We start from the raw sequence: 12024 nt of genomic DNA, 5'->3' as shown, positions 1-12024 counted from the left end.
CCTGGCACAGCTTGAGGCCGTTTCCTCTCTTCCTGTCCCTCATTCCCTGGGAGCAGAGCCTGATCCCCCTGGCTCCTCCCTCCTGTCAGGGAGCTGCAGAGCAAGCAGGATGGGAGAGTTGGGACTGGGACTCGAGAATCTTCGGGGCGACCTAATTGTGGCTTTCCAGTGCCTGAAGAAGCTACAAGAAAGATGGAGAGGGACTATTTACACGGGCTTTTAGTGACAGGACAAGGGGGAATGCTGTCACATCGAAAGAGGGGAGATTTAGATTAGGTATTGGGAAGAAATTGTTCCTTGTGAGGGTGGGAAAGCCCTGGCACAGGTTGCTCAGAGAAGCTGTGGCTGCCCCACCCCTGGAAGTGCCCAAAGCCAGGCTGGAGCAACCTCTGCCACAACCTGTCCCCGTTGTGCCCCGGGCTGGGCCCAGGCCCGGCCATCCCTCTCCCCCCTCCGTTGCCATGGCAACGCGTCCCCTCCGCTTCCGGCCTCGCGGGGGTGGGGTCGCGGCTCGATGACGCAATCCCTAGGCGCCGCCGCCGCTTCTCCCCGCGCGCCGCCGCCGGAACCGGAGGCCCCGGAGCCGCCCTCGCACATGCGCAGAGCGCGCGGCCCGCGGCCCGGGCCTCGCTCCGCCCGGGCCCGGCGCGGCCATGGGCACCGCGGTGAGTGCGGGGGCACGGCGGGGACACCGCGGAACGGGGGGGCACGGCGGGGACACCGCGGAACGGGGGGGCACGGCGGGGACACCGGAGAGCGAAGGGACGGCCCCGGGGCCGCTCAGAGCGGGCGGCGGGCCCGAGGCCGGCGGCGGGCGGGCACAGCCCGTGGGGCCCTGTCCGGGCCCTCCCCGGGGTGGGTCGCGGTGTCCGCGCTGCTCCCGGCGGGTCCCGGTCGCGCCGTTCCCTCCCGAGCGGCCGCGGTTCCCTCGGGATCGCTGGGATGCAGGAGGAGCTGGGTCCGCTCCCCCCGGCGCTCCCTGTTTGGGTGTCATTGCCCCTCACCCCGGGGGGCTCCTCCGGGATCCCCTCGGCTCCTGTGCGGGTCCCTCCTCCCGAAATGTCTCGGCTGGTCCCGCCTGGAATGTCCGGAGGATGCAGAAGAATTCGCGCTGTGTTCCTGCGCCTTTCCCACCTCACGCTCCCTTTCCGGAGGACAGGGAGTGAGAACTCCCCCAGGCGAGCAGTTATCCGGGCTTTTAACGCCCTGATGAGGCCACTCCAAGTGTGGGGTGGAGGACAAGGAGGTGCCTTGAGCTGGAATTCCTGGAGCTGCGGGATGGTGGCCACAAGAGGCCGAGTTGGCTTTCCAGCCTCACAGTGATGTGTTTTAAGACAGAAAGGCCCCCAAAATTATGGGATGGGTGTCCAGCTCTGTTTGTGGGCATCGTGTGCCAACACACAGATTGGGGGATCATGGAATGTTTTGGGTTGAAAGGGACCTTAAAGACCATCCAGTCCCACCCCCTAGCTGGGCAGGGTCACCTTCCACTAGCCCAGGTTGCTCCAAGCCCCGTCCAGCCTGGCCTTGGACACTTCCAGGGATGGGGCAGCCACAGCTTCTCTGGGCAACCTGTGCCAGGGCCTCCCCACCCTCACAGGGAAGGATCTGCTGTTCCATGTTCAATTTGGGAGGTGTTGGCTCTGTGTGTTCTGTGGATGAACAGTCTGTAACAGGAGAAGATGTCCAGCACAGTTCTTTTTGAGTTTCTCTGTCCTGGCAGTGAATTCCAACCCACTGATTCTTTCCAGCATGAATCAGTCAGCTGGAATCCTTATTTCATTGAGTGTGGGATTCTTTCTAGAGCCTTTATGGGATTAAAAATTCACATTTGAGGAGGGGCCTTGTAATTCTGAGCTTTATAATGAGCAAATTGAAGCTTAACTCTGTCATTTTGTCTTTCAGATCAGCTCCTGTGTAGAGTGTTGTGAGTCTATGAAGCACCTTTGCAGTGTCTGTCGCTCTTCCTAGAAGGTGTCACAGGAAAACTTCACTGTTTTATTACAAGAATTCCGTGGTGTCCTGGCACAGCAGTGGAGTCCAGACCTGCTGAGTGGATGGCAGCACTCTTACAATGTAATAACTCATGAAATTTATTCTGTTTTCACAATATCCCTCTGCTTGTGGCTGTTCCAGTGTTGATATTTGAGTTTATCCCACGAACCCCCCAAAGGCTGGGCACAGGAAATGGGAACAAAATGCTGCCTGTGGCTGTGGCTGTGTCAGAGCTTGCTGGGAAAACTTTGTGTCCTGGTGAAAGAAGTTGCAAAGGAGAGGCTGTATTGTTAAAAACTGAGTGCTCTGGTCCCAGAGTGTGTGATTTTTGACCTGTCTTGCTAATTTAGCCCTGAAATTGTCCCTGAAAGCAAACACTGAGCAGCATCACGTGGGCTGTGTGTTGGGTCACGTGCTCCAGGCCCAGAGCTGGGATTTTTGGAGCTGTGTTGGTTCAGTGTCTGAGCAATTTCCTTGTCTTGCAAAATCCACGTTTCTGAGCTGCCTGGTGTTTCCTTTCTGCAGGCAGGAAATATGGCAAGAGGGACCTGAAATTATGAGGGTGTCTTTGGTAATGGAGAAGAGCCCTAAATTTAGGTTTCCTAAATTCCTTAACTCCTAAATTAACCCCTACTCCTTTTTATTAGCCCCTGATCCACGTAGAGCCAAGAGATTGCCTCAAATTTCTTTAACAGCAAAAAGGAATTAGGACCTGGGGCCGAGCAGGACAGATCAGAACTACAATTTCCATTTCCGTGGAATGTGAGGCAGGAAGCAGCACAGAGTCTTCCCCAGTGATGGGCATTGTGTCAGAGAAGGTTTTTGATATGAAAGCACAATTTCCTGCAGCTCTGTCATTGACTCTGTGATTAGTTCTGGTAGTAATGAAACTAAAAAACTCTGGAAGTAACTTTTAAATTAGTTTTACTTTTAGAAGCAGTTAGGGTTTTGGTTCAACAAAGGAAAGATCTGGGTGTGTGAGGAGCTGGGGAAGTGCCTGTTGTTTTGCAGCATTATCTGATGAGTGCATTGTCATTTCATAATTCCCGGAATTTGGCACATGGGGAGCCTGGGGTGAAGCAGAGAGCAGCTGAGAGGCTCCTGCTCATCACTCACACAACAACAATGGGTGTGTGGAAGGATGTTAAGATTATAAATCCTAAACACTCCAGAGGATCAAGACATCTCACTTATCTCTGCAGGTCCCAAGGGGAGGAATAAACTGGGGGATGCCTTTGAAAGGCTGCCTGGCCTTGCAGTGACAGGGAGAGCACAGGGCTGGCCTGAGCAGGGGGAGGGACATCCTGTGGGGTGTGAAAAACATGACTGCCTCATTGTTCTTCCAGGGCCCACCATTATTTTCAGTTTGTTTATTTGGTGAAGCTTTGCCAAGTTTGGAAAGGAGCAGAAATCTGGAATTCTCTTGCAAAAGTACTTGGAGAACTCCTTTTTTCTTTTTTTTTTTTTTTTTTGGCTTTTAAAGGAAATATGATCCAAATGCAAATACATACTTCAATATTACTACTCTCACATTAATCTCCCTGCTCACAGGACTGGACTGTTGCAGGGTGGCTGTTTGATTAAGAAGGATCTGTGAATTAGGCAGGAGAATTTCAGACCAAAGCTTTGTCCTGGGTAAAGTTTATAACAGGCTGGAATCTGACTTGGAAGCAGAGTTGGAAGGGACCCACAAAGATCATCAAGTCCAACCCTTAGCCCTGTACCGGACACCCCAAGGGTCCCACCTTGTGCCTCAGAGGGTGGTCCAATATTTTCCTGTGTGTGTTTCTGGGAAACAATAAGTAAAGAAGCAAAACAAAGTTGTTTTAAACTATAAGAAGCAAAACAAAGTTGTTTTAAACTGTAAGTAAAGAAGGAAAGCATTTGTTTTAAACTATAAGTGAAGAAGCAAAACATTTGTTTTAAACTATAAGTGAAGAAGCAAAACAAAGTTGTTTTAAACTATAAGTAAAGAAGCAAAGCATTTGTTTTAAACTATAAGTGAAGAAGCAAAACAAAGTTGTTTTAAGGCAAGAAGTTGAGGTTTGTAAAGCAGTTTTAAGTGTAGAGTCTCTGCCGTGTGGCCTCTCCAGCTGGGGCTGTTAACTGTGTTTTCCTTCTCTGCCTTTGAAACAAATTCTCAGCAAGCCAAGCAAAAATACAAGGTTCTTGTCACATTAGAAGCACGGATAACTTTGGCCTGAAATAATTCTGCATTAATTCTTTATTACCTGTTTAGTGTTAGTATACTGAAATCTTCAACATTAAAACCTTAAAGGAAAAACGTATCCGTGCTAATAATGAACGTGCCTGATTTAGTACAGAATGTGCATCATTTAATACAGAATGTGCATCATTTAGTACAGAATGTGCATCATTTAGTACAGAATGTGCCTCATGTATCAGCTTTTTCAGTGTCCAATATGTAACCCCCCTCCCCGCAGGTCTGTCCCTCCCTGGAAATCCAGCCAGGAGCTCTCCTCGCCGGGCCGTCGGACGCGTCCCACGCTGAGGGATCCCGTGTGATATGTGGGGCCTGGCTGCCGGGGGAGGTGCCCGATGCCTGTGATCCCCATCCCCCGGCGGGTCCGCTCCTTCCACGGCCCCCACACGACCTGCCTGCACTCGGCCTGCGGCCCCGTGCGCACCACCCACCTGGTGCGCACCAAGTACAACAACTTCGACATCTATCTCAAATCCCGCTGGATGTACGGCTTCATCCGCTTCCTGCTGTACTTCAGCTGCAGCCTCTTCACCTCCATCCTCTGGGTGGCACTCTCGGTCCTCTTCTGCCTCCAGTACCTCGGCATCCGCATCTTCCTGCGCTTCCAGTACAAACTCTCCATCATCCTCCTCCTGCTGGGCCGGAGGCGCGTCGACTTCAGCCTCCTGAATGAACTGCTCATCTACGGCATCCACGTCACCATGCTGCTCGTGGGGGGGCTGGGCTGGTGTTTCATGGTTTTTGTGGATATGTAAATAAAAACCAAGCGCATGTGGGCTCAGCAGGTGGCTTTTCTTGCGCCCCGGGACGTGTCGATAACCTTCTTTTTAATATTAATTAATTTAATTTGTCAGCGCTCGTTTTTATCGATAAATTAACGTGCTGCTCTCTAGAATTTGTATCTTTGTGAGGTGCCTTTTGGGTTATCCAAGTGCAACACTTGAACAGGTTTTTGTCTCTAGAATTTGTATCTTTGTGAGGTGTTTTAGTCTCTAGAATTTGTATCTTTGTGAGGTGCCTTTTGGGTTATCCAAGTGCAACAGTTCAATAGGTGTTTTGGTCTCTAGGAGTTTTATATTTTTGAGGATCAGGGTGCCATTTGGATCATCCAAGTACAACACTTGAACAGGTTTTAGTCTCTAGAATTTGTATCTCTTTGAGTTGTTTTAGTCTCTAGAGTTTTTATATGTTTTAGGTGCCATTTGGGTTATCAAAGTGCAACACTTGAACAGGTTTTAGTCTCTAGAATTTTTATCTTTTTGAGGTGCCTTTTGGATCATCCAAGTGTAACACTTGAACAGGTTTTAGTCTCACTTGAACAGGTTTTAGTCTCTAGAATTTGTATCTTTTTAAGATGCCTTTTGGATTATCAAAGTGGAAGACTTGAATAGTTGTTTTACTCTTTGCACAGTGCAATGCAAAGAATATAAGTTTCTTTAATATGTTTCTTTTAGTCTTTTTTTTTAATTATTTTTTTAATAGTCTCTACAATTTGTGTCTTTGTGAGGTGCCATTTGGATTATCCAAGTGCAACGCTTGAGTAGTTGTTTTACTCTTTGCAGAGTGCAGTGCAAAGAATATATTTCTTTAATATAAGTTTATTTTAGGTTTGGGGTTTTTTTAATATAAGTTTCTTTCAGTCCATAGGAGCCTGTTTTGCTGCTGTTCCTGTGTTCCTGTGGACAGGAAAAAGGCAGTGATTTATCTGGAGCACAGAAGCCAGATAACTTTGCAGCCCTTAATCCATCTTCACCCTTTTCCTAAAAATGTTTCTAAAAATTCCTTAAGTTCCTTAAGGTCTCAGTCATGTAATATTTATCTCTCTTGACTTGTCCTGTGCATAGTTTGCATTTTGCATATTCTCTACTAAGAATATGGGGCCAAATTCCATATACTTATATATTCCTATAGAGTTGTTTTTTTTTTTTCTCCTGTTTTATACTGTTGTGTCCACTTTGAGGTGATTATATAGCTTTGAGTGGCTTTGTCCTTTTCAGGCAGTTAGTGCTGAGTAATTGAGTCTTTCCCTAACAGCACAAATCCATGGAAGGGATGGGAGCAGAGCTTGGTGTCATGTGCTCCTGAAATTCCTAGTCACGGCAAATCTGTTCTCATTTTGCAGTGATTAAGGGGAACCCATTGCAATGATCCTCAGTGTTTAGATCTTGGCATTTGGTTCTACTTTCCCCTGAATTGATTAGTTCCAGTTTTCTCACAGAGATTCTCCTGTCTCAGGGAGTACAGTGAGGTGAGACTGCCTTACCTAGAGGGATGGAGAGCTGAGTGTGGTCTGAAATGGCAATAATTGTTCCCTGGAATGACACAGATCAGTGAGAGGGGGGGTCACTGCAGAGCTTTACCCACAGCTCAAGAAGGGAGTTGAATATTAAGCTCAGCTTTACTGGTCTTTATCTGAGAGGTCCCTGTGCAGTCAGTCAAGTGTCTCCATTTATGGAGCCCAGAAAACTGGCCTAAAGTTTATTTTTATTCTGCTTTTGTTTGTTTGTTTTTCCTGATGACGGAATATTGCTCTTTCCCCTGCAGTTCTTTAAAGAACTGTTTAAAAACAAGCTGGTGAAAGCGATGGAGACCATTTTTCCCTCCCTCCACAGAATCTTTGGGGCCAATCACAGTGGAATAAGCAGGACTGGAAGTCCACGACTGTTCTTTTATCATCTTGGGCTGAGCTGTGAGTGTGGTTGAGAACAGGCCGGTTTGCACACAGGGAGAGGTGCTTCACATTTCAGCTCGTGAGTTTTCCAGTCTTTTGGTGACATACTTTGGTTTGTAGGCCCAATAACTCCCAGCCCAGTCCTTGTTTCACCTGGGAGTGGCTGAACTTCAGCACTCCTTGAGTAAAAAGGTGATTTGTGGTGCTTGGCTCTGCTGTGCCCCCCTCTCCTGCCTGCCTGGTGCTCTGTGAGGGACACACTCAACTGCTGGGCCAAACCTGTGGAGGTTTGGTCCAGGCTCCCAAGGAAATGAAGCTCTGGGCTGTTCCCAGGTCGTGAACTTCTCTAGTTTCAACCTGTTCTTTGAAAACCCCCACAGGAACAGGGTGACACTGAGCTTTGATGTGTGTGAGCTTGTAAAACCAGATCATGTGATTAACACATGAATAGCAGGTGGTTCTTCCAGCACTAATTTGGTCAGGGAACAAAGGAGGTTCAAGTGGGTACAAGGAGTCTCATATGTACCTTTTTCATCACTGGTAATTTGACTGCCAGCCAGAGGCTTTATTCCATAAATATGAGAGCCTGAGGGAGCCTTTTTGGAGCTGCCTGCATGGAGGGGATCTCCCCCAGAGCTGGGACACCTCTCAGGGTGAGTCCTCGAGGCTGAGGGACCCCTTGCAAACTGCAGGTTTTGGTAAGTGACTGATATTGGGCACAAACTGTATCACAGAGGACTAAAATCTTGCCTTGGGGGCTTTGCATCATTATCACTTCCTCTGTGCAGGGAGGAGGACACTGAACCTTGCTGTTGCACTTGGTTAAGCCTCACTTTTACATCTTCCTTCAATAAACCCACCTCTGCTGCTCGGAAAATGAGGGCAGGGAAAGGACATGTCCTCACCAAAGCACAGCCAAGAACCTTTGCCAAATGCCCAGAGGTTCCCCAGGAGAGACCTTGGGGCTGAGCTGCTTCAGGAGACAGTGGGAAGGGATTCCTCAATCTTTTGCAAAGGTGGTCAAGTACCTACACTCAGAATGCCCCAAAGCTCAGGGTCTGCTGTGGCACACAACAACCCCAAAATCAAGTCATTGAGGAGGCCTCCAAGGCACTATGAAGTTCAAAAAACTCTCATTTTTGGTCCTCACCAGCACTTGGACACCTTGAAACACGGGGGTGGTGTGATCCCACCAGCACAGGGGGGAAGTGAGGTCCCTGTGAAGTCCTGCTGGCAAGGAAGAGGAATTAATTTTTGAATTATTTGGTTTATGATGTAAAAATTCAGAAATTTTAGCTCTACCTGAGTGGAGCAATACTTGGCAGTTTTCAAAGCATTTTCCAACTGGAGCTGATTCAACCTCCCCACATCCCCAGGAGGTTGCAGAACAAGTGGGATCTTGGTAATGGTTCAGAATGTAAATTCATTGGGTTTAATTTTATTGTTTTAAAGCCTTTAGAATTATTTTGCCGAGGTATTTTTTTCTCAAGGAACTGAGATTCTAAAACTTTCTTAGAAGCTCAAAGGGAGCCAAGCCACAGCTGAGGGAGGAGAAAGAGTCAGACTAAACACTGTATTAAGTTTATGCAAAGAATAACCTGGTTTTTTTCCCCCACATTTGGTTTAATTGAAAAAACTGGCAATTTTTATTAAGGGAGGGGGGCACAAAATTATAAGTAAGGGGAAGCTGAACTTCCTGCTTTTCCAGAATCAAACAAGTGGCTGATAATGATATTTGCCAGAAATATTTCATGTTGAGCAGGTTCTTGCAAACTGTGCCTTGTTGGGAAAGTTCATATTCCTTTGTATTTTTCACTCCTTCCAAATTCATCAGTGCTGGGAGGGATGGACTGGGCTCCAAAATGTGTCATGTCTTCCCTTTTACTATATGGATGGTTTTAACTCTGAAGTAATGTAGAAATTTTCATTCCAGTGTTCCTTCATGCTGCTTCCATCCTGAACAGCGAGAGCAGATGGTTGGTTTGGTTGGATTTTTCCCTTTCTTTCCATGTTTGGGCTTTAAATGTCGTTATTCTGCTTAGTGAGTTAAAAATGGCCTCAAGAGTAATCAGGAAAATACTGATTTGGGAGAGTGTGTCCATCCTAGAGCTGTTCCAGCCCCTTCAGAGAACATCCCCCATGAGTCCTGCTCACTCCAGAGCTTTCCAGGTGTTTGGGTGACAGAGGAATTCCGGCTCAGGCCCGGGGCTGATCCGTGCGGTGGCGGAGCCGCCTTGGCCCGTTGTGGTGCCTGCAAATGTAGGAACGAGACTGAAGTGTTGGAGTTTCACCTCGTTATCTCCTCAGAACATGGCACCAGCTGGTGTTTTGGGTGCCTGGAAAACCCTGCATGAAACATGCCACCTACATTAAACTTGGGTTTTTTAACATGCTGATGCTTGGGAAGGAAAAGGAAGAGTTCTGTCTTCTGGTGGTGGCGTCGCTCCGACGTGGGGGTGTCCTGGATCCTCCTCTGGTGATGGGATGGTGGGGCAGGGGTGCAGTTTGGGTTGAAGGTTGGACTTGATCTTGGAGGTCTTTTCCAATGTTAATGATTCTGTGGTTCTGTGGAATAGTCAGGGTGAGTGCAGGGAAGGGGAGATGGGAAGGAGCTGTCCCTTCCCATCGAGGGGCACATCAATTCCTTATTCCTTTCCTTGCTGGAGCTGAGCTGGCAGTGCAGAGCTGTATTGTTTAAGGACACAGGTGTGATGATTCCTGTGGGAATAGAGGAATATTCCTACTTTGATGGACTTTGTCATTCCTGCTGTTCTTGTGTGATGTGCAACAGCATAAAACCCTAAATAGATGCTGGACAGGACTTGTTCTCAAGTAACTGGTGAGGTTGGAGCCAGTGGAGCACAGGCTGCAGAGAACCAGCATGGAGAGGATTATTTGTGTCCAAGCTGGAGAAATATTTGTGTGGACAGAGCAGCCCACATTCCCATGTGTGTAGGAGATGCTCCTTTCTGTTATCCCAGTCTAACAGCTGAAGAGTTGCAGTGGAGGACTTGAAAGAAAGGGGAAGGAGGTTTCCAAGGGAGGGAGAGAATGATTTGGGCAAGGCTGGATGTGTTTTCCCTTTCAGCAGAACGTGGGAGACCATCAGCAATGCTCAAAAACGTGGCTGGTGGTATCAGCACAGTGGCAGGTGGGAAGTTGTTCAAGTGCTGTGGAGTATCTTGAGGGCAACAAAAGGCTCAAGAATATATATAAATGTATATAAATGTGAATTGTCTATTATTAATGTTATTTTTAAATACATCTCTTGAACCTTTGCCATCTCCTGGGGAAGAACTCGTTTGCCCAGTTCCTAGAAGGAGCTTTGGGGCCAAGTTTTGACCCAATTTATAGCTGTGAGTCTCAGAAGACACTGGGAGCAGATTGGAGAAGAGGCCCTTACCAGCCTGAAAACTCCCTGCAGTTCTTCCCAGGGTTCTCCTAAGTCACTGCTTTTGTTTCTCTCCCTCCTGGGGAGGCAGGAGACAGCCTTTGCTACCAGTTGTGGAAAAGAGCACGGCACGTTTACTTTCAGGAACAGCTTTGGCTCTTCTGGAGCCTCCAGCACGCCCAGATAACACGCTGTTCCAGCGAACACGTCGCTGGAAAATATGAAGCCTTGTTATCTTTCTGGGGTTTTTATTTAGCCAAACAAGGTTTCCATAGCTCCTGGACAGCTCTGCTGCTGGGGGAAAGGAAAAAACAAAAAAAAAAACACCAAACCACCCTGTCATTTCTTCACCTGCCAACTCTCTGCACTAATTTTGTCTTCCTGCTTCAAAGCGTTTGTTGTGCCCAGAAAACGTCAGTTCAAAGCGGAGTTTTGTCCAGTAACGAGCCAGTGAAAATTGTTTGGTGTCAAGATCTGCCTGTGCAGCTCTCGGAGCTGTGCTGAGGTGAGAGCAGGGCTGGGCTGGGCTGGTGGGGGCTGCTCTGTGCCTGCTGGGCCTCCAGGCTGCTTTGCCAGAGGAGCAGCTTTAAGGTGACACAGGAAAAAAAGGAGCATCCCTGCACCTCCTGCCATGAATTCACCTACTGGAGGGGAGAAGAACTCCACGTCACATGCCCAGGGGCTGTGTAAACAGGACACTGCTCCGGGCTGGGCTCTGCAGAGCCTCTTCCCCTGCTGACCTCCTCCCCACACTGCCCTGGCTGTGCAGACTGTGCTCCAAAGCCGTGGGATGTTCCCCAGGCTGGGTAAGTGTGTGAAAGGGAGCTGTTCCTGCTCCTGCCAGCGCCTGGCCTTGGGACGGAGCCTGCGGGGGCCACAGCCTGACCTCGCAGGCACAAGGCCGTAGTAAATCAGGCTCTCTAATGCATCCAAAAGCCAACTTTTCCCTGCAAGGAGAATGCTGTATGGAGCACCGAGAGACAAATACCAAAGTCCTTAGCTGGTTCTTGAGGAAAAAAAAAAAAATAAAAAAATCTCCCGTTGGCCCTGGTGAGAGTTTTGCCTGAGTAAGGACATCCAGATTATGCATGCTAATTAAATGAGCGACCCATCCCTTCAGAGCCTGCTCTCTGCTGGGAATTCCCCTCTGAGTAACTTGCTCCCAGTGAGGAAAGGAGCTGCATGAAAAATTTCCCAGATGGTGAATCTGTTAGAGAAAATCACAATCTGTTTGTGGCTTTTTCAAACAAAAAAGAGCACAGGAGACGCTGAGGAATAAATTTGTTGTTGCAAACCATTTGCTCGGTAATGGGGAGAATTTAGATGGGCAAAGAGCTTTTTTTTTTTTTCTTTCTTTTTTTCAGAGCAGTCTCATCTCCCTGCCTCTAAAAATGAGCAATGGTTTAAAAAATAAATCACAGAGATGTATATTTTAAGAGCCTGATGCGGTTCCTTTAATGCTGCCTGTTCATTTATTCTGACATCAAGGGTGTCTGAAGCTGTCGGGGGACAGTGGCCTCGTCCATGCAAACCTCCCAGGGAACAATTGCTGCTGTGTTGCTGCACAAAGGAGCCGTTTCACACATCCTGCTGGGCCCCTGCCAGCATCCCTGGGCACAGGGACCCACAGCACCCGGATCCTGCTCCCCTGGCTGACCCTGACCCTGGCATTTGGGGCCAAAAACCAACCCCAGACCATGGAAGGGGCTCAGGGAGCAGTGGAGTGATGGAGCAGGGAGGCAC

The 12024-nt window shown here is 48.4% G+C and overlaps 1 protein-coding gene across 1 annotated transcript; it reads left to right on the top strand.

Moving 5' to 3' along the window:
- Nucleotides 1-539: 539 nt before the first annotated feature.
- Nucleotides 540-5043, top strand: TMEM250 (transmembrane protein 250). The gene is made up of 3 exons (XM_051807684.1): nt 540-665; nt 1906-2076; nt 4440-5043. The coding sequence occupies exon 3, from the start codon at nt 4555-4557 to the stop codon at nt 4972-4974; it is 420 nt and encodes a 139-aa protein (XP_051663644.1). The 5' UTR covers nt 540-665; nt 1906-2076; nt 4440-4554; the 3' UTR covers nt 4975-5043.
- Nucleotides 5044-12024: the final 6981 nt, after the last annotated feature.

Source organism: Manacus candei, unplaced genomic scaffold, assembly GCF_025592945.1.
Source record: "Manacus candei isolate 608988 ecotype Guabito, Panama unplaced genomic scaffold, ASM2559294v1 h1tg000071l, whole genome shotgun sequence".
NCBI classification, from domain to species: domain Eukaryota; kingdom Metazoa; phylum Chordata; class Aves; order Passeriformes; family Pipridae; genus Manacus; species Manacus candei.
This window is presented reverse-complemented; position numbering and strand designations above follow the sequence as displayed.

Coding starts and splice junctions, on each gene's coding strand:
- TMEM250 (XM_051807684.1), top strand. CDS start 4,555: ATGCCTGTGATCCCCATCCCCCGGCGGGTCCGCTCCTTCCACGGCCCC.